At 42.2% G+C, this 21196-nt stretch overlaps 4 protein-coding genes across 6 annotated transcripts; 2 read left to right on the top strand and 2 right to left on the bottom strand.

The window, feature by feature from the left end:
• Positions 1-350: 350 nt before the first annotated feature.
• On the top strand, positions 351-5185 carry LOC106749732 (heat shock 70 kDa protein cognate 5). The gene is made up of 11 exons (XM_014629459.1): positions 351-554; positions 1220-1281; positions 1489-1634; positions 1799-1922; positions 2019-2327; positions 2527-2689; positions 2791-3247; positions 3449-3745; positions 3957-4144; positions 4217-4357; positions 4450-5185. The coding sequence occupies exons 1-11, from the start codon at positions 462-464 to the stop codon at positions 4540-4542; spliced, it is 2073 nt and encodes a 690-aa protein (XP_014484945.1). The 5' UTR covers positions 351-461; the 3' UTR covers positions 4543-5185.
• Positions 5186-5457: 272 nt separating this feature from the next.
• Positions 5458-9390, top strand: LOC106749734 (transcription initiation protein SPT3 homolog). Its single transcript, XM_014629464.1, has 8 exons — positions 5458-5772; positions 5848-5963; positions 6029-6277; positions 6359-6440; positions 7886-8116; positions 8198-8515; positions 8626-8828; positions 8914-9390. The coding sequence occupies exons 1-8, from the start codon at positions 5736-5738 to the stop codon at positions 9049-9051; spliced, it is 1374 nt and encodes a 457-aa protein (XP_014484950.1). The 5' UTR covers positions 5458-5735; the 3' UTR covers positions 9052-9390.
• Positions 9391-9580: 190 nt separating this feature from the next.
• Positions 9581-12704, bottom strand: LOC106749733 (WD repeat-containing protein 91). 3 transcript variants are annotated; one of them, XM_014629462.1, is made up of 8 exons: positions 12452-12701; positions 11953-12217; positions 11753-11868; positions 11379-11566; positions 10973-11288; positions 10773-10894; positions 10038-10692; positions 9581-9955 (listed from the first exon to the last, which is right to left on the bottom strand). In XM_014629462.1, exons 1-8 carry the CDS (start codon positions 12569-12571, stop codon positions 9806-9808), a joined length of 1932 nt encoding a protein of 643 aa, XP_014484948.1. In that variant the 5' UTR covers positions 12572-12701; the 3' UTR covers positions 9581-9805. The 3 variants fall into 3 exon arrangements, with proteins under 3 accessions (XP_014484948.1, XP_014484946.1, XP_014484949.1); XM_014629460.1 differs by having other exon boundaries at positions 10773-11288; positions 12452-12704; XM_014629463.1 differs by lacking the exon at positions 12452-12701 and adding an exon at positions 12337-12444 and having other exon boundaries at positions 10773-11288.
• Positions 12705-12927: 223 nt separating this feature from the next.
• LOC106749731 (trichohyalin) lies at positions 12928-20944 on the bottom strand. Its single transcript, XM_014629458.1, has 5 exons — positions 19037-20944; positions 16654-16856; positions 15941-16291; positions 15256-15336; positions 12928-14942 (listed from the first exon to the last, which is right to left on the bottom strand). The coding sequence occupies exons 1-5, from the start codon at positions 20853-20855 to the stop codon at positions 14742-14744; spliced, it is 2655 nt and encodes an 884-aa protein (XP_014484944.1). The 5' UTR covers positions 20856-20944; the 3' UTR covers positions 12928-14741.
• Positions 20945-21196: the final 252 nt, after the last annotated feature.

The following is a 21196-nucleotide window of genomic DNA, read 5'->3' as shown; positions in this document are numbered from 1 at the left end:
GGCGGCCGGCGCCACACGTAGTTCCGGCTACGGAATCTGTTCGACTTACCACGCACGCAGGCATCTAACATGCAACAATGCTTAACTATTGACGAGCTGTCGGCGTTATTTTTCGTCGGAATAATTCCTCCTGCTTTTACAACGTAATCTCATGCGTGCTGCAGACTCGATCTGCCGCTCGTGGAACACCCATGGAACATTCGCGATCTTCTCACGTCGTGACGTAACGGCGGACGTAATCGCCATGCGTGCTTGCCATTGGCGGACCCGCTAGACCCGTTACCTCATTGGCAGCGTGAGACTATCCATCGCCCGATCGTCGACGGGGTGCGCCGCGAAGTTGCGAGCGTGTCTGCGCATTACGACCTCTCCGGGTTGCATCATTACACGTGAAGAAGGCGATCCGTCTATCTTGCTGATTTGTCGCTGGAACTCCCACGAATTCTGCAAAGAAATCCAAGATGTTGACTGCTGCGAGAATGCTAAGCCGCAGCTATGCCGGTGTCTCATGTGACGTCGCCAGGAAGCAACATTTTAGCACAATCCTGAAAAACGTGAGTCTCAAACTTGCGATCTCGTCGCACGGCTCCGTCGTGCCTTTCCTAGCTTTTCGTGGTCGTCGTTAATTGTACATGCATCATCTAACGCGAGATAGATTCCTGCTGGCGATGCGTACTTGTTACCTCGTCCGATGAATTCTAACCTGTTTCGCGATTACCGCCCCGGCAAATTAATTTTGTCACGACGCCGATTTTAAAGCCGGCACGTGAGCGCAATGTTATCTCACATTCAGCAAATATTCTTAGATCATATAGGATGTGATATAGCAGGCTTTAATTTCCCACTTATTTTACTGTTCGTTATGATTACTTAGCAAGATTCTTCTCTCCAGAGAGGTTTCTAATCTGCTATTACTGATTCTTTTTTCCAATGAGATCTTGAACATTAAAATACTAAAATATAGGGATATATTAAAAATATATTTCCATGAAAAAATTGATATATATATATACAAACGCATATATGAAACTAATGTAAGTATTGGTTCGCATAAGAAATAAAAGTCTCGTCTCTATTAGTTTCTATAATTCCATATTTCTCCTTTTTCTTTGAACCCATTTAATAAATTTCTATTCCTGATAATATTTCATATATGGTTATTTGCATTACGACTCATATACGTGTATTAATCCATAGTTTTATTTTCAATATTCTATAGGTTGCAGCTCCATTAGTCACTGTGCCACAAAGATTGACTGATTTACAACAGCATCGGCACAAGTGAGTAAAAAAAAATATATATATATATAAGATATGAAGATGATGCAACCAATGATATATATTGATACCTCGTACTAATATCAGTATTAATATGTTGTATTAATAAATCATGTTATATTTATAGCTATATCATGTTATATTTATAGATATATGTATATTAACATGTGTTCAATATAAAAAAATTCTAAAATAAATCGCCTTCTGTAGATCCGAAGGTGTGAAAGGTGCAGTAATTGGTATTGACCTTGGAACCACATTCTCATGTGTAGCATTGATGGAGGGTAAACAAGCTAAAGTTATAGAAAATGCTGAAGGCTCTAGGACTACTCCATCTTATGTTGCTTTCTCAAAAGGTTATTGCTCAGTCACTGTCAACATCAGTCACATCAACATCACTATTGTACACTGATAACCTTCAAACTTGTACATTCTCTATGCATTTTATTGCATGTTACGATAGGTCAATAATAACTTCATCGGTTTTGCAATTAACAAGTAACTATATTTATTCTTTTAGAAAATGAACGTTTAGTTGGCATGCCCGCGAAACGACAAGCAGTCACAAATTCCGCCAATACGTTTTACGCAACAAAACGGTTGATTGGGCGCAGATTCGATGACCCTGAAGTAAAAAAAGATATGTATGTATTGCATTAATTTTTATACAATTCGTATTACGACGTGAAATTACTATAGGTATGTATTTTTGTGCTGATACGCATGATATATTTTTACAGGAAGAGTGTGTCGTATAAAATTGTGAAAGCATCCAATGGAGATGCGTGGGTACAGGGTGCCGATGGAAAAATGTATTCTCCTAGTCAGATAGGAGCGTTTGTACTTATGAAAATGAAAGAAACGGCTGCAGCTTACTTAAACACTTCGGTAAAGAATGCTGTTGTCACTGTACCGGCGTATTTCAACGATTCACAGCGACAAGCCACAAAAGATGCTGGTCAAATAGCTGGATTAAACGTACTTCGTGTAATTAATGAGCCGACAGCAGCTGCACTTGCATACGGCATGGATAAACAGGAAGATAAGATGTAAGAAATGTACTTATGTATTGATATATATACTACCAGAAATATTGTTCTACATATGATGATTGTATTTTTCGTCTCTTAGAGGTATATTTATCTTAAAGATGCTGACACACTTCACTGAAAACATCGCACTATATATATCTTACAGTTCGCAGAAAAAAAAAATAGAAATGACAAAATTCCACATCTTTTTTTTCAGTATTGCCGTTTATGACTTGGGTGGAGGTACCTTTGATATCTCAATTTTAGAAATTCAGAAGGGTGTCTTTGAAGTGAAATCCACGAATGGCGATACATTTTTGGGCGGGGAAGATTTCGACAATACTTTAGTTAATTACCTTGTAACAGAATTCAGAAAAGAGGTACATATCCTGTTGCAACTGAGTACAAAGATTCATCCTAATGCCATTAGTGGTGGCATTGTAGTACATTGTGTGCCTAATTACTCGATGAAACATTACAGCAAGGTATCGACGTGACTAAAGACGCAATGGCAATGCAAAGATTGAAAGAAGCAGCGGAGAAGGCTAAGATCGAGCTGTCGAGCTCGCTTCAGACAGATATTAATTTACCGTACCTTACTATGGATTCTAGTGGACCAAAGCATTTAAATCTGAAATTGTCCAGAAGCAAATTCGAAAGTCTCGTGAATGATCTGATTAAGCGTACCATTCAGCCCTGTCAGAAGGCGCTTTCTGACGCTGAAGTCTCGAAATCCGACATTGGGGAGGTTCTGTTGGTCGGCGGTATGACCAGAGTTCCTAAAGTACAGCAAACTGTTCAAGATATATTTGGTAGACAACCATCGAAGGCTGTAAATCCGGATGAGGCTGTTGCTGTGGGCGCTGCGGTTCAAGGAGGTGTACTCGCAGGGGACGTGACGGACGTTCTGCTGCTCGATGTTACGCCTTTGTCGTTAGGTAAATCATTGATCCAAGTCGTTTTTCTATCGCGAATAGGTGTGAAACTATGATGTACTAGACTAATCTTCTCTCTGATATCAATGAAGATATCGATTTACTGAGTTTCCGTCGATCTAACTTGCCGGATAAAGTTAGAGCTGTGTACGTCATACGTATGGCAAGAAAAAAAAAAGATCACTCTTTAAATCTTGTGTGTAGGTATTGAGACACTTGGCGGAGTGTTCACGAGATTAATCTCCCGTAATACAACTATACCTACGAAAAAGAGTCAGGTATTCTCTACGGCGGCGGACGGCCAGACTCAAGTGGAGATCAAAGTTCATCAGGGCGAGCGAGAAATGGCTGGCGATAACAAACTGCTGGGTCAATTCAGCCTTATTGGTATTCCACCTGCACCGAGGGGTGTACCGCAAATAGAAGTAACGTTCGACATTGATGCAAACGGTATAGTGCATGTATCGGCGAGGGATAAGGGAACTGGCAAGGAGCAACAGAGTATGTTATCCTTCGTTATCTTTCATCTTTATATATGTTAAAGAAGGCATAATTAGCGTTACAAATGATGGTTTTATTTTTCGTCGCTCAAGTTTACTTTAAGATGAAGTAAAATATGTGGACATTCTTCAACTGAATTATCGTTGTGATTAACGATAAATTACGCTTCTCATATTTCAAAATTTTCATTATATCATATTTTTCATTACAGTTATTATACAATCCAGCGGTGGCCTTAGCAAAGATGAAATTGAGAATATGGTTAAAAACGCGGAACAGTACGCCAAGGCGGATAAAGTTAAGAAGGAAAGGGTTGAAGCTATTAATCAAGCAGAAGGAATCATACATGATACCGAGTCGAAGTTGGAAGAATTCAAAGCGCAAGTACCACAAGAAGAGGTAATGTCATTGTTATTTATTGTTATTAACATTTTACATCAGCATTTTTGTATATATTATTTCTCTTTGCAGTGCGACAAGATTAAAGAATTAATCGGGAAACTGCGAGAAACTTTGAGTAAGAAGGACGATACGGATCCCGAAGAAATAAAGAAGCAAACGAACGAACTCCAACAAGCCAGCCTAAAACTGTTCGAGATGGCGTACAAAAAGGTACTCAGCCTGTGAAAATTAATTCGATAAACACAGTTACAGCTCTGTGCGCACAGTTGAGTGAGTGTTACTTAAACACATCGATTTTACAGATGGCTGCGGAAAGAGAAAGCAGTCAAAATCAGTCCTCGCAACAGGAACCTCCTCAGGAACCTGAAAGCGAGAAGAAGGAAGAGAAAAATTAAATATAATTAGGTAATTTGCGTTCTCTGTAAAAATAAACACAAATTCCATGCACACACTTGTACAAGCATCTGTTGCTGTATCGCAAACTATTTGTTTAAGTAAAACAAAAAAAAAGAAAACGCGAAATTAATTTTTGATATTTTGCAAGCGATAGTAGAGCCGATTGGAAGTCAGCTTGAAGAAACGAAGTATTGCTTTTCCAAGAAACAACTCGATTCGCGTAGAACTCTTGTTTCAATAAATATATACGCATCATGTAACAGCAAGATTCTATGCGATTACATAGCATGGTTTTAAAAATAAGAATCTTGCGTTCTAAATGTTACATGAAATTAAATTTTATTTTTTTGCAAAGTTACGTAAACAGTTATCGTAGACACGCAGTCAAACTTTTGTTAAAAGCCTGGTAATTTGTGTATTTTATATTTATGGCAAACAATGGTCAACTATAGTACCTTAAAATATTCAGTTGAATGATTTTTACCTACTGACAAATTATGTATATAGTTGATCGCTTGCGTAAGAAGTAATGCAAGTATAGCATATACATCAGGTGCAAAAAGATACCGTTCTCATTTACGACGATGATTAGCCATGTAAAGTGATTTGTACCAAAAACAATACAGTAATAGTTTGTTAACAGTTCCAATGTTATAATCCTGCTATTGTAGAATACTATGATGGTATATTCAATGAATGAACGTGAAGTGAAAAATAAAATGAAAGAGTGGGAGAGAGTATGTGAGGTGAATGTTTCTCTACGGAATAAGTTTATTCTGTAAACAAAAGATACTGTAGAGTATATTCTTAGATACCAAGTAACTGAATTTTTTTTATTTAAACACCCTCGATTAGATAAATATGTTATTCCATGGTTTCGTTCTGTTATTCGATAAATCTTCTAAATTGTAATATATAGGATTAGTTATAATGTTGATTTTGTAATAAGATCTTTTCAAAAGAAGAGTGAATGACATAAAAAAAAATAGATATATATATATATATTTAGACAATCATTTGTCAACATCTACTGCCAATCGTGTTTTACATCCACTTCTTTGGATGAAGCGTGGAAATAACCAAGACTAAAGCGCCTCCAGTCCCTCCCGATCTGCCGTTGGATACAACATAACCTGATCTAACCTATTCGTCTTTTGTCAATATTATTGATGAAAAGAACGTAAGATAAATAATGGAGAAAAATGAAGAACTTATTATCTGTGTGCCTGGTAAATTATACATTTTTTTAATTACATAATATATGTTACATTCGTATTAAATTAATTTTTCTATATATGTGAAAGGTCAAAGATTATGTGTGTCTGACAAAGTTAATATTGCTGGACCAGGAACGTATGAGCAGCAAGGTTATATTTATTCAAAGCTTGCTGGCATTGTAAAATTGATAGCGAATGAAAAAGTAAGTCATGTGTATTACCCCCTTCTCGCATCGGAATAAATACCTCCAAGTGCATGTCGTTGCAGACTCGTATAATTGAAGTGCACGGTATAACGGAACAGAGCATCATTCCTGCACCAGGGGATATTGTCACAGCAATGGTAACTGTGGTCAATCAGAGATTTTGCAAATGCAGCATCAAGTGTGTAGGCGACATAGTATTAACAAGACCTTACAGAGGGATTTTAAGGAAAGAGGACGTCAGAGCAGTCGACAAGGATAAAATAGAGATGTATAAATCTTACAGACCGGGAGATATCATTTTAGCAAGAGTTGTATCCTTTAACTCGATTTAAAACTGCACTAGCTAGGTGCCAGAATTATGCAGCGACCTTTTTTCCTATACTTTTTGATAGATGCCAATGACAGAGGCTCACACTTATCAACTAAGCACTGCAGAAAATGAGTTAGGAGTAGTTATAGCTCATAGTGAAGAAGGTAAAAACTCATATATACAATTTTCTTTATGCCCTTTTATTGAAATGTGTGATAATTTAATAGGTGTAGCAATGGTACCGATCAGCTGGACACAAATGCAATGTCCAAAATCGATGTGTAAAGAATTTAGGAAGGTAGCCAAAGTTGTACCAGAACATGTTGTAGCTGAACAATGAGTCACAAATAATATGTTTATTCTTTCTACCTCGCAAAATATTTTGGATCATGATACACTAATGTTTACAGAAATAGTAAACGCAACTTTTTTTTATTGAACATTATAAGACAACCAACGTTTACGAACATTTATATTTACATTTATTTTCTACCAACGTTTTACAACAGCAAGTAATAACGTTTGATCTTATTTTTATTTGAATTGGAATTTTATATTTATTCATATTTTTCCATATTAAATTTAAGAAACTACAATTTACTTTCTTTTTTCCCCTGCAAAATTTAAAAAGAAACCCGTTTCATCACATTTTCGAATAAATTTTTCGCTCTGAAAACTGGAAGCGAAGTTTGTAATTAAACGGTCGCCATTTTTCGTTTAACTCGAAATATCTTGACGAAAATTAACGATAACATTAATATAGCTAATGTGGTTAAAAACTAGAAACTTCAAGCTTTAAAATGCTTCTTAAACGATCTCCATAGCATCATTTTTACGAAAGTTATAGCTTGTTGAATTTCAATCTATGTTTTTTATTATAATGGATAATACGCCTGGCAAATCCTTCACTTATACTACTTGAGAAATAGAAGTACGCCCGGCTCCATCGTTTAGTCATATCACGACCTCAGTTTCTCGTTAAGTATAATGGCGACTCGTAGCGGAGAGTCTGGAACTAAATTACAGAAATATCGGGTCTAATAATTCCGTAAACCTGTTATTTCTGTAATTTAGTTTCAGACCCTCCGCTACGAGTCGCCATTATACTTAACGAGAAACTGAGGTCGTGATATGACTAAATAATGGAGTCAGACGTGCTTTCTATTTCTCAAGTAGTATGACTCAAGGACTGGTCAAACGAGTGTACACATTTCTCAGTAACAGGTGAAGGTATCTTTTATCTTTGAACGGTCCGTTTTAACAGCAGATCAGAGAGTTTTTTATCTTCAAGTAACATAGGTGAGAAAAAATGGCAGAAGCGACATTTACAAAACCGACAATTACTGAACCAACAAATTATGCTAACGGTATGTTTTTTACTATTTTGTAAGGTTATATGCTGATTTCTGATACACAATAGAGAAAACAGAACGAGAATGTTCATTTATAAGATATTTTATACTCTGCCTTTGAAACTTAATTAGTGCAGATGAGATTCATATTTATTGACAGATTTTACCGCAGGTTATCATATAGAACTTGTCAATAATTGTATGTTTAATAATTGTCGCTGAGTAAATGTTCATTCAAGTTTGCAAACTTCATACAGAAATTCGGCAAATGATGCATGGATTCGGGGATAGCAGTGAACCATTGTTGGAGTCTGCAAAGATCATAGAGGAAGTTGTGTTGCAACAAATGAGAGCAATTATCAAGAGAGCTAGCGAGATCGCTGATAGACGAGCCAGTTCAAAGAAGAGCAATGTCCTTAACGGAGAAGACTTTCTTTTCTTATTGCGTAGAGACAAAATTAAACTTCGTCGCATCTTGAAATATCTTGGTGAATATGCGGCGAAACTTTTTCGATTGCATCTAAATTGTCCGCTATCGTTACTAATCTCAAAATAATGTTTTTCCTCAGAAATCAAAGAAATCGGATTTTCAGCTCATAAGATTTTGGAGAATGATATGCCAGAAAACATTAATGATACCGATCAGTTGAATGGCATCAAGAAAAAGGTACCATTCCAAAATTTTCTGGAACAGATTGATAATACGGGCGAACTTCTCGAAAATATATCATCCACTACGGATGACGTCAAGCAACAAAGATGCGTCCGTGCGGAAATAGTGACGAGGTCCATGGACGAGATACGTTACATGAAATACAGCAAGGCGCGTCGTATATCCTTCGCAAACAAAGGACGCCATAAATTCAGTGATTGGATTTGTGTGGATGGTAATGTCCGGTTTACTGTGAGCTTTAATATTCTTACATATATAGTACTGATACACCACTCAAACCAATACAGTACTAATACATCGAATATATATATTTCATATACACAGGAGATATCACACTGTCGAAACAGGCGTACACAATCTTAAGTTATTTGGCCTACGAAACAGTTGCTCAAATCGTCGATCTCGCCTTCCTGGTCCGGCAAGATCAAAGTAAAATATACGGTGACCCCATAGATCGGCAACGCTTGAGCTATGTTAATCCATTTACGTACAAGCCGTATATCACAAGCCATTATTATCATGGCAAAGTATGTGTTGCAGTTGCCTTGAACTTGTCAATAGGGTAAAGCTGGACGATACATATTTCTTATTTCTTTTCTCATTCTTTTCTAGAACGTCGCAACGAAACCGTTAACACCTTCGGAGATAACCGAGGCTCTTAGAAGATACTGGTCTCCACAGCTGGCTATGACAGGCCCGTTTAATAAATGGTCAATGCGAGGGCCGCATTTAAAACTTCTTTCCTGTTAGGCATAAAGAACAGAGAGAAAGAGGTAAGAGATTCGATCGTGATTATTGAACGTGCCGAAGTAACAACGGGAAAATCTCCACGCAAAATAAGCGCGATGGCCTGCGCCGTAGCAACTGCAATCATAATTATCCGATAGCGGAGAATGTCGGGGAATGACGCGCAACACTCGTGATTCTAAAATTGACTCGTATTTATTGACATTTTCCTCGGTTCTTGTACATTTCTCGAATCCGCAACGTTACGCAAGATCGCATCGCGACCGTCCTTTCCCATCAGTTTTCCCGCTCGCGTCTTTCAGTTGGATTACAAAACTGAATAAAATCATCACGTAGAGATAATACCAGAGATATTTCGTAACATCCTCCCTATAAATAGTTTGTTCTCTGTACACTTTACGTTTCGTAGTCCCTGATTGCATTTCAAAGATAAAAGACAATTATATTACAGTAGCTGCTAATAACTACCGAGATACACGATGATACATTGGCATTCACTTGTACTTCCCATAAAATATATTGATTTCTTTTGTTTTTTTTTTCTTCTTTACACAAAAATTACCGACGCTTTGGCGATATACACGGTACGTCTCGGGATCTTACTTGACGCATTCTTACATACTACAGCCGCTCACGTTGCCCTTTGACTTTGATACACAGCGAGTAAAATAATATCTACAATATTCGTTCTATCGTATAACTTAGTAAACTATCTTTTGCCTTACGAATTTACACAAATGCTAATTTTGTTCCTATATCATGGTGAGAGTAGTGTCGACACTCGCGCCTTCCCTTCCGCGCCACCGGTTATGCAAGTCCCGGATTGATTGGCAGTTGACCAGTCGCAGCACAGGGTACCCTTGTGTCCGCCTAGCTCTAGAATTTTCCCTTGAGCGCCTGGTGGCATCTGTGGTGAGGTGAAAACGGTCCGGTCGATAGAGATATACGGCTGTGTCGATAGAAAAATGAACCTATATATAAGTATATACCTTGTATATATTGCCTCCGGTCTGCGTGCAAAGTAACATGTAGCTTCCACTCTGGTCGAAGGTGAACAGTTTCCCGTGCACGGGGTTCTTCTCTATCTTGATCTTGGTCTCCCACAGGATCTTACCCGAGTGATTCAAGCTTCTTTGGCATAGTTTACCGTCCTCGCTCTGCGCGCAGATGTTCGTGAAATCGTGGATTAACTCTATGTCGATTATCGGGCTGGAGTGGCAGTTGAGATTGTCGATTATCTCGTTTTGCCGTAGATCGTGTATCAGTATATTGCCGTTGGACAATCCCGTGATAAGTAGTTGGCCGTTGTGGTTGAACGCGGAACACAGAGCGGTGACGTTCTGCTCCATCGACAGGGTCCTCTCGAGCTTCCTAGTTTTGATGTCGTACAGCAGCAGCTTGCCCTCGCTGCCGTTCGACACGGAGCAGACGAACGTCGACTCCGTCGGATTGCAGATCAGGGTGACGACGCGCGAATTCTCGTGCTGAATGTCCCAGAGTGTCTTGCAGTCCCGCGTGTCGTGCAGCTGGATTAAACCGTTGTTGTCGCCGTGCAGGAAGTAACGTTCGTTCTTCGATATCCAGTCTAGCGAGGTGATGGCTTTGTTGGAATTCGCCGTGGCGGAGGTGAACGTAGTAACGGTCCTGAGGGGAGAGGAAGATCGACGGTGAGGTATACGTGTCGCGATTTCGTGCGCGCTAGAGAGAACCACGCGATTATTTACTTTGGTGAGGGAATCGGCGTCCATACTTTGATGATACCGTCGGCGTCGCCCGTCGCGACGTACGATCCGCTAGCGTTGCTCTTGCATTGGATTATGGAGGTTTTGTGCTCGGTGTATTCCTCCTGTAAACGTTCCGCGCGAATAATGGAGCCAATCCAGAATGTAAAGACGTGAGATAGACAGTCGTCCTGATGTGATACCTGACTTAGAAGAATATAACTGGAATCTATCTTTTCCTTGGTTTTCCTCTCGACAGCAGTGTCCATAGAAGAGTCTCTTTTCCTAGAACTACTTAATCTTGAATCACAGCTGATGCTCCTCTTGGCGACTGCCTCGGACTTGCTGATCGAGTTCACTCGTCCCTTCGTGTTGGTGCGTTTCGTCGAGCTTGCTTCAGGTTCCACCAGTTTCTTTATGTTTGTTGCAGGTTTTCTACTTAAAATTGGACTGGATCCGCCGCCAATGTTCCTTATGAGATTTCGCAGTGTCTTAGGATTTTCCAGTAGCGGCGATTCTCTGTTATTTAAAAGTTCCAAAACTCGTGTTAGATTGTAATCAGGTTTTTTTTTCCTTTTTTACGATGACGTACGATGGACGGATACGTACTGAGCAATAATATAAAAGTCGTCCATAATTTGAGGATACTGGGGTGCCGAACCTGGGTTCACGTCCGATATGCTCTCTATTTTGACGGACTCGCTCAGTCGTTGCCTCAGCAGTTCATTCTCCTCTTGCAATCGTTTTAACTTGTTTGTATCCTCGTCTATCGTGAGTAACGTCGGCTGTGGCATGCACTAAGATAATTGTATATTAAATTTATAAATTTAATTAGCATTGTATTTTCTATCACGCACTCCAGCATGACTAAAAATCAATATCTACATTATATGTAGCATTGATCGGTTATTTAATATCTCATAGCGATATTAACTTTAGATTCAAACGTGAATAGAACAGAGCAAAAGTATCCTTTTACCTACTTGAACGATTGTTGCTAGGAAATTATGTAAAGATACCAACATAGTATCATGCCACTGCTTACTAAAATGCACGGAATAAGTTGGATTGTCTTCGGGATTCTTGACAAAGGGGAATGCTGCAATATGGTAGAATACAGCAATTAAAACCTCACATATACACCCGCATTATTGTATATACACAAAATAAACGAAGCATATACCGAACCACTCCTTCCACTCTGAGTGACCCTGTAGTTCTGGCGCCATTTTGGTAAAAAACTCCTGGATTCTGTCTTGTTTGCCGTTCACGGCCGCATTCACCAGGTACATCTTCAGCACGGCGTTCTCCAGCTTTCTGATGGCAGGTGTGAAGTGACTCTCCAGACGACAAAACATTCTAGTATCCAAGTGTCCCCATAATTCCCTCAATGACGCCAGGTCGTAATTGTATATGTATTGCATTAATTGATCCACTATTTTGTCGACCTGTTTGATCAGACGTGACAGAATACCTTGCAATCAGTAATTGACATTTGTACGAATTTCTGTGTATCAATAAACATTTGAGAAACATTTCGACAGTCAGAGAGAAATGTGTATCGTACGATTATTTGAAATTCCGATGAGCGATATCCTCATTTTATTCGGCGTTCTATCGTTTTTCAATCCTTGTGTCACACGTTCTCTACGTTTACTGTGATTCTGTACAATTACTCTCACCCTGAACCCCTTTTCTTTCTCCGCCTTCAGGTCATTGTCAAAAGCCTTCAGTGTTTGACTAAAGCCTCGGAAGAGCAAGTACTCCTTGACCAACTCGTCTACATACTGAATGTGAGACATTTTCCCTCCAATCCCCCTTAAAAAATTTCGTTGTTCGCACCAACTGACAGCTGTATGTTGTCATCCTTCGGCCATCTTGGGTCCCCACTGAAGCTGCTACATTTTGTCCAGATACAGGGCTGCCAATGGAACGGCATAGGACGTGAAAATGTGCGAGTTTCGCGTCGATTCAATCTCGATTCGAGCGCTTGATTCTCGACGACTGAACAGTCGTATCGATTTATTTCAATTTAAATCGCTGAAAAGAGACGTCTGTGCGCGATCGTCATCTTACTGAAAGTTAATTAATCATGTTGAACCCGATCAATATTCAAGGGAGATGTGCGAGACGCAACATGAAATTTGAACGATTAATGTACTGTCTTATATATTTATTTGTAAGTAAATTCGATAATAATAATTACAATAGTATTAATATAAGTATCTTATTATAGTAGTAAATTTACGTACACTTAACTTTTTTCACAATTTACGTGAATTTTCAACGACTAGTAAACTCGCAAAGATGCCACATATTCACCAAGCCATTCACTTTGCTTTCTTTAACGTAGAATGAAAATAATATCCCTGCCAAGTAGCAACGATTGTGGATCGAACTTCATCGCACGCAGAAATCATTGCGTATTTCTATAAACGTTCAACAACTAATTTCTCTCATTTTTAAAAAGGCACGAGTGTTTGTGTCTCCGTCGCGGAAATTGCAACTCTCCCGTCTGAGTTAATCCATTAAATATTACAACGGCATTAAGTAATGACGTATCTGCGAAAGATAAACGGAAACAAGTCAAAAATCTCAAAGAAGGCCACACCGTAAAATCTTAAGTTCGTCAATTCATTTTCAAATCAGGAATTACTTTACAATTTTTCGAATATATATTCCCCCGTCTTTTCTCGTATATATCCCATATTTCCGTCAATAAACTTCTTGTATAAGAAAGTTGTATTGCCGTAGTTTCCTCTCGAGCCGAACGGGAGTTTTAATAAGTCGAAATAATACGATAATTCGTCGCAGAGAAAGGATGAAAATTTGCAGACCGAGGATAAGCCCCATCAAAGTCGATCGCTTCGCGCACCCCTTTACGTGCCATCGCGTAATACATAAGCATCGACTCGGAGGGCAAAATACTCGGATCGCGTGGATTACAAAATATACAAAATACGCGTTTTCTTATGTTTATTGTCAAAAGACTCTAGACTACGAAAAATAAGTCGCGAGACGTATATATCTGGCCCGCGGGCATTTGGCAAGAGCGCGACTGCTAAATGGCGACCGTCTTTTTCCTCTCCGTTCGATGTACCATTCACAAAAATAGTTGATGAATCTCGTCCCTTCGGGCGAAGAGACTCGCATATGTACTCATCGGTCGCTGTGACTGACACTATTTAGATCCCGGTCTCGCGTGAGATCGCCATCGTCGCTTTCTACGCGTCTCGGAAATATGTACATTTATTCGAAAGAATCGCGTGCGTTTGATGCGACTGCAACGCGATAGACGGACGTAAAATTGTGCTCGAGAAGTTTTCATCGCCGACGTCGCCGATATGATTCGGACCGTCTTTACCTCCAATGAGACACCCGCGGAGATCGGAGATGGTCGATAGGTCTTGAAAGTACCTGAGTTTACGGCAGATTTCTCAACAAAAATTCACACAAATACTGATTATATTAGCTTCCATTGAAGTAATATCAGTTTAGAGTCCTTTAATAGAAATCAATTTCCAGACAGTACAATTTTCGGAAAGATGTTTGAAGGCATCCAAAGGACGCCTTATATTTTTCAGACATCTTTCGGACGCCTTTGAGACGCCTTTCGGATATTTGTGCTGTCTGGAAATTATCTGGTTCGATCGAAATCAATTCGCAAACACAGCCCCGTCCGAAAAATCCGCTCTCTTCGACGTTGTGAGTTGTGAGTTGCGAGTCGCGGGATTCTCGTCGCGTAAAGACGAGCCCGACGGCGTATTTGTACCTCGAAGCTTTGATTGCGTGCGTGCTGCGGCAATTAGTGCGCTTCCGTGTTGCGTAAGCCAGCGGACTCTTACTCTTAAGGCCGGATAGATCGCACGCGTTTCGCGAAATGAGCAGGCGAGAGAGAGAGAGAGAGAGAGAGAGAGAACGAGCGAGCGAGCGAGCGAACGATCGGGTCGAGAGTTTCTGGAAGAAATGCATCTACAGGTCGACGTCCTCCTGCTTGGCCTTGGGCGCGATCTTCTCTTCGCTTTCGGACTCCTTCATGCTCATGTGGACGTCTGCGACCTCGACAGGCGGCGGTGCCGCGGGTTTCACCGAGTTGTCGTCCTCGGCGACTTCAAAGCCGATCGTGGCTCCGATCTTCTGGCTCGCCTGCTTGAACGAGTCCGACAGCATCACCTGGCGGCGTGATTCGAGTTAATTCGATCAGATTAACGAACGATATCTTTCCGACGCGTAGTTTCACCGGGTTACCATCAGGACGCGGTCATCATTGTGTCATTAAATTAGCGACGTAAATATATAGTAATCATCGAATTATTAAAAATACTATAAGAGAGTGCTGTATAAACAAGAGAACATTTTTATTCTGCATCGGAGATTTGATTATTCTTATTAGAAGGAATGAGACGGCGATAGTGTCCAGAGTTAAAGACGCTGCCAGGTATTATTGGTCAGCGCTTTTACCTTATAGTGAATTCTCGTCTCTCACCTGTACGACGTTGATGCACATGGACGTGAGCGCCAGGCCAAACACCAGGTATACTATCGAACACATCATGTATATGGGGTGCTAGATCAATCAATCAACGAATTCGTTAAATTCTGCTCTGCGCGGCATGTGCGCGTCGGTATGTTCACTATCATAACGAAACGACTTGCGTGAATGAAAATAAGCGTGCGAAAAAAAAAGAAACAACGAATACATCATGATGATATACGGTCCCGTTGAGGAAATATGTGTGTACGTGCGTGTGCGCGCGTGTGTGTGTGTGTAGACGCGTAAAGAAGCTTACCATCTGAGCGCCACCGTGAAAGAGAGAAACACGAAAGTAAATTAATCATTCACTATACAAGACTGTCGTGGGATCGCAAGTGAGATTCGATCGGGGCCTGATTGAAAGAAAACGCTAAGGGCAAATCAAATTTCGAATTCTCGCGGATTCTCACCGTTCCTACGAATGATGCAAATGAAGATGAATCGCAACGTGAGAAACGAGCTCTCGCTAAGTTCTACTTCGACTTTGTGCGGTTCACCTCTCGATCGATCGCTACTAAATCGGTTACTAAAGGAATCTAAGTACAAAGTGTCGTCAAACAAGTTCACGGAAACGTATCTGCAAGGCGTCCATCGCAAAGAGTGTAATTCGATCGATATTCAATCCCGAAATAATCACCTTTGGCACGTAATCGCCGAAGCCGATGGTGCTCATGGAGATGAAGACGAAGTAGAAGCTCTCGAAGAAGCCCCAGTCCTCCCACATGTAGTACAGGGTAGCGCCTACGAATATGTAGCCGAGCAGGATGAATATCGCCACCGAGATCGGCAGATTGAACTCGTCGTCGACGGCGAACGCCGACAACGCGGGTGTTCCCGGCGAGTCCGGCGCGTTCGCGTCCAGATTCAGGACTGTTTGCGGTTGCTGCGCCTGTTGCTTCTGCATCTCCTCGACGTCCTCGGGATTCATCTGCGAGGGCCGCCGGAACTTTGCGAGGTCGTAGACGAGCTGCACACCCTTCATGACTTCCTGCAATTTGCGACGCAACGATTCGGAACCGGGTTAAGTCGATGTGCGACCGAGTGAATCGAGCGTGAGCAAAAAAAATCAAGGACAAAGAGAGGGTAAGAACGGGGTGAAAAATTTTCTGTTACAAACGGTCCGCTTAAATTTTGGCGTTACTTTAATATGGGGAATATGTAAAGGATATACAAATATGTTAAATTAATATATTCACTTTATTAAAGTAAAAACGTAAAAATTTGCGTGGGTCGTAACGCAAAATGTTTTACTGTGGAGAAGATAAGAGTGCAAGGAAAAAATGAAGGGTAAAGGCGAACATCAAGTAAAACTGAGAAAAAGCACGGGATAATGATGTGGAAAAATCTCACCTGAACGGGTACAGTGCCACGAACTTTGCGGCAGCTGCCGGTGTAGTACAGCCTCCTCACGAATGCCCACAGGAACTTGATACCTCGCGTAAATAATTTACCGAAGTCAGCCAAGATAATGAGGAACATCGGGATACCGAAGATAGCGTAAACGATCGTAATGGCTCTACCCGTGGTCGTGCTCGGTGAGATGTGTCCGTATCCTGAAATTGCAAGTCTTCCAGTTCAGTAGCTACAGTACGATATCACGGTGACATAGAGTTCGGCTGTAATCATGATGGAATCGTGCGAAAGGTAATTCCCCTTATGCAAAAATAAAACGAAAATATAACAGATTTTTTTCACGAACCTTCAAAAAATCGATAGATCCATAAGTGTAGTTTGATTCAAACAGTATTCGGCGAAAAAATTTTCACGAAATTTTCAACAAAATTTATTTTCTCGAGGACAGTCTTGTAAAAAAAATTTGCTCTCTATTTTTTATTTATTTTTACAAGAGGAATCATCCATTTTACGATTCTATCATTGTCACGGTGGCGGACAATGTGTATAATAATGATATAATATTGATTTATGCCATATATTGAGATATATGCCATATTTGCTCAACGTCGTGAAATTCCCCGATTATATTGTCAGATTTAATTGGAGATTATGTATATGGAATAAATTTCTAACGCGGCCGTAACTTATTTTGTTTGTGTCGATCTGAATCGACGTTGCGAGAGCAGCGCGTTTACGTCGCGAGTAAATCTAAGTTTAGATTATTCAACGGCCGTGCTCGTGCGACGGTTGTTGTTTCCTCGTAAATATCGTAATATATCTTGACTCGCACAATGAAAGAAACAACCAGTGTAACTGACTCAGCAAATAATACAATCTAACGGTCGCACCTGCATGATCGCGAGAATTCGACGTGCGCTTTTTCGCAGATTGTTAAACAACCTTAGGAACTGCGAGCATTGCGTAACACGATGATACCACGAGCTTTTTCGTTCACGGTCCAAATTTATCGCGTTCCCCTCGCGATTTAAGCCGCATCGGGTACCCACCCAGCATTCCAACAAATCGATTTTTAGACTGATCAAAAGAAAAAAATAATCGATTTAATTGATTTATTACGACCCAGTTTTTATTTTATCGTTATAATATATTATGATCACGATTTTTATTAATTTAGTAATAATAAATATCTCCTAGAAAATATAAGGGAGAACTAAAATCCGTAAAACAAAGAGTAGAAATTGGAATTTACATTTATTATTTCATTCGTCATTATTAATTATGTTATATATTGTTAAATCACACATCTCACGCGCGCGACGCGCATATCTAGAAAACGTCTCAAGACGTTTTAAAAACGTCTAAGAGACGTTTCTGAAACATCTCTTAAACTTGCGTGTCGCGTGAGATATATATAAAATTTAATATTTAATAATAATTAAGATATAAGATATCCATCCTCCAATTTTTATTTTTACATCTTTACAGGCTTTAGCCCTAAATCTTCCGTCTAAAGTAGATATGCATATATCTCCGTGCACGAGCGTTTCCCTTTGACGTTTAACGAAACACGTATTGTTTTGGATCAACTTTTGTCCACAAGAACGCGTGCGCATATCTTTGGACACACCTCGGACACAACACATCAGAATTCCGCTGCATTCGTGTGTCGGAAAATCAATACGGTACCCATAAAACCTTTTACGTCAAGCGGACCGCGAAACTTGTCCGCGCTCAACTCTCAGATTCGATATATCTATCCGCGTGTACTCCATGTCGCATCGAATAAAATGCATCGCTGATGTTACGCCAATTCACCCTTTCAGAATGCTCGATATTGCGCCGTCACTATCGGCACTTTAAATATAATTGACATCGTACAGAAGACAAAGACAATAGAAGGTAGTATCCGGTAAAAATATCTTCAGCTGGAAGAAGTTACTCCCGGCGAAAACCGCAAGAATATCTCTCTCGATCTTGCGCCGCTTCGTCGATATCCTCTATCTGCTATTGACTAAAAAATCAAGAAAAAACAAAAGACGATATTTATAGCTCGACCTTATACTTAAGAACGTCTCAATTTCATCTCAAGGTTCTATAAAGGTCGCTTTATCGACTATACAGTATTTTGAGATGAAATTAAGACGATCTCAAATATAAGATCGAGCTGTGAATCGCTCCCCGTCTTTTCTTGACTTGCTAGACAGTCGAAGTTAGGGAGAATGGCGGGAGAAATCGAATAAAATATCACACGATTGTGAACCCCCTGGAAAAGTGGCGTTGAGAGATGATTTTATCAGTCGGTCAAAAGTCGAAAAGAGAAAGAGAGAGGGCAAAATTACTCCCGACTTGACGCGCCTCAAGACGCATTAATCCTCACCGATGGTGGTGATGACAGAGAGACAATACCCGACCGCGTTCAAGAAGCTCCAACTCTTCTGGCCGCTGTAGCTGTGCACGCCAGCCTCGTGGGCGGTGTGCAGTTGCTCCTCGAACTCCATCAGCTTCTTGCGCGCCATGCTCTTCCAGTCGTCCTCTCGCAAATTATGACTGTAGTTCCACAGGCTGTCCAAGAAGTCCCTCTTCACGCGCTTCACGCCGCACTTGTAGAAGGTCTCGAAGGCACCTTCGACGAACCGGAAGACGAAGGCGCCGAGGCCGCAGTAGATGATTATCAGTATCAGCCCGGCTGCGCAGCGATTGCGCATCCTCCTCATGATCGTCGTCTCTCGTGGGTTCTGCGCCATGAAGGCCTTGAACTCGTTGACGACGTCCCTCAGAGCCCTGAAGAAGTCCAACAGCGTGACCTTCTCCGGGGCCTCTTGCCTCCTCATTTCCCTCGTCTCTTCGGGCTTCGAAGCGGGCTTCGGTTTATCTTCTACCTTTTCCTCCGTGACATCCTTGTCTTCTCCGTCTTCCTTGTTCTTCCGATCCACCTTCTCCCTGCGCCAGAAGGCCAGCCAAGACAATTGGGAGCTCTTCTGCTCGCCGGCCGCATCGGAGGGCTGCGCCACTTCCTGAAGGACCTTCTCGTCTGAAACGTCTTCGCTGTCGGTGTGCGCCAGATTGAGCTTCCGCCTCCTCGGAAAACTCACTTCGGCCGCGTCTTGGAACTCGTCCGCGGGCTCCGGCTCCAGGATACTGCGCTCCCTCAGCAGATACTGCCTCTGCGCCCTCGCGAAGTCCTCGATCAGACTGTCGTTACTTAATGGGATGATCTGTTTCTTCAAGTCGGTCGAGGACCTCTTGATGACGCGCTCCTCGGTGGACTTCTGCGGGAAGCTCTCGCTCTTCTTCATTACCCTCGGCTCCTCGGACTCCGTGTCTTCGGTCTGACTGTAGGGTCTCGGACGCGACTTCTCGACGCTCTCTCTCGCTCGTGGCTCGACGTCCTCCAGTTTGTGTCCGCTCGACGATCTCTTCTCGCGATTCAGCTTCTCGGGGTCCCTCTTCTGAGTCTCCGGGTCGCTGCCGCCTCGGCTCTTCCCGCTCGTCTTCTTCAGCCGGGCTCTCGATGCCTCGGGTGACTTCGTTCTTCTTCGAGCTGACTCGCTCCTCTCGTCCATGTCGCTGGAGTCCGTCGATCGACTGTACCTCTCGACGCGTTCCTTCGACCTCTTCTTCAAGCGTCTCTCCACCTTACGGACGGCCTCACTGGGTTTCGCGGGCTCGGCGATGCTCGCCTCCTTCGCCGTCCCCGACGTTTCCTTGACCACCTGCGTGACTTCAGGCTTGGTCGCTTCTTTCTCATCGTCTTCGGCCGTCTGCTTTACCGGCCGCGTGCTGTCGGCAGCCGCTGCCGCGGCGGCGGCAACGTCAGTCTCACGTGTCGTCTTCGGACTATTCCCAGCTGACGACTTGGCGGCCACTTCGGCGCGAATAGCGACCATGTCATCATCCACATTCGCGGAATGCTTCTCTTTCTTCCTAGCGGCAGGCTGCGGCTCCTGCCTCTTCTCTCGCTTGTTCTCCGGCTCCTTCGGCGGCGCATCCTGCTGCTGTGACAGCCTGTTGTCCTCCTGCAGCTGCTCCATCTTCTCCGCTTCCTCGGCCATCCTCTCCATCCGGGCGCGCCTCTCTTCGTCCTCGTCGTCCGTGGCGTCCATGCGCGACGCGCCCCTCGACGAAGGGTCGGGCGTCTTCTCGCGTTTCCTGGCGGCCGCCTTGCGACGCCTGTGCACCGTGTAACTATCCTCCATGTCGCTACCCCCCCCGGTTCTCGCGGGTTAGTTCTGTCCGGTGGAGTCCGTTCCTCGCGTACGCGCGCGAGAGGTGTACTCGCGCGTGCACTCTCGCGAGACCGGTCCCGACGAAGCCGGGACAGAAATAAAACGGAGGCTGCTCCCACCACCGTCGCCGCCACCACCGCTATCGTCGTTACCACCGACGGTTTGCCCGCTACCAGGCGGCCGGCAGATCCGGATCTTTTGCCGCAGCGGATATCGAGCGGGGGAGTGCCGCGCGCAACCGAAAGCTCGCCCGCCCGCTTTGGCGTCGCGACGCCGCATCCACCGCAAACCGTCCTACACTAGGCGCTGCT

The sequence above is a fragment of the Dinoponera quadriceps genome, unplaced genomic scaffold (genome assembly GCF_001313825.1).
Source record: "Dinoponera quadriceps isolate SergipeBrazil2010 unplaced genomic scaffold, ASM131382v1 scaffold3289, whole genome shotgun sequence".
Classification (NCBI taxonomy): Eukaryota; Metazoa; Arthropoda; class Insecta; order Hymenoptera; family Formicidae; genus Dinoponera; species Dinoponera quadriceps.
Note: the sequence above shows the minus strand (reverse complement) of the source record. Positions and strands in the feature narration are given on the sequence as shown.

Excerpts from the sequence above, each read along its gene's own strand:
- LOC106749731 (XM_014629458.1), bottom strand. The coding sequence starts at position 20,855 with ATGGAGGATAGTTACACGGTGCACAGGCGTCGCAAGGCGGCCGCCAGG. Across the intron at positions 16,292-16,653 it reads GTGGCACTGTACCCGTTCAG|GAAGTCATGAAGGGTGTGCA; the intron begins GTGAGATTTTTC and ends CGCAAATTGCAG. Across the intron at positions 15,337-15,940 it reads TCGGCGATTACGTGCCAAAG|CACCCCATATACATGATGTG; the intron begins GTGATTATTTCG and ends TGATTGATCTAG.
- LOC106749733 (XM_014629460.1), bottom strand. The coding sequence starts at position 12,571 with ATGTCTCACATTCAGTATGTAGACGAGTTGGTCAAGGAGTACTTGCTC. Across the intron at positions 11,289-11,378 it reads GACTTTTATATTATTGCTCA|AGAATCGCCGCTACTGGAAA; the intron begins GTACGTATCCGT and ends TTTAAATAACAG. Across the intron at positions 10,693-10,772 it reads ACGCCGATTCCCTCACCAAA|GACCGTTACTACGTTCACCT; the intron begins GTAAATAATCGC and ends CTCTCCCCTCAG.
- LOC106749734 (XM_014629464.1), top strand. The coding sequence starts at position 5,736 with ATGGAGAAAAATGAAGAACTTATTATCTGTGTGCCTG. Across the intron at positions 8,117-8,197 it reads TCGCATCTTGAAATATCTTG|AAATCAAAGAAATCGGATTT; the intron begins GTGAATATGCGG and ends GTTTTTCCTCAG. Across the intron at positions 8,829-8,913 it reads GCCATTATTATCATGGCAAA|AACGTCGCAACGAAACCGTT; the intron begins GTATGTGTTGCA and ends ATTCTTTTCTAG.
- LOC106749732 (XM_014629459.1), top strand. The coding sequence starts at position 462 with ATGTTGACTGCTGCGAGAATGCTAAGCCGCAGCTATGCCGGTGTCTCA. Across the intron at positions 1,635-1,798 it reads TTATGTTGCTTTCTCAAAAG|AAAATGAACGTTTAGTTGGC; the intron begins GTTATTGCTCAG and ends TTATTCTTTTAG. Across the intron at positions 1,923-2,018 it reads CCTGAAGTAAAAAAAGATAT|GAAGAGTGTGTCGTATAAAA; the intron begins GTATGTATTGCA and ends ATATTTTTACAG.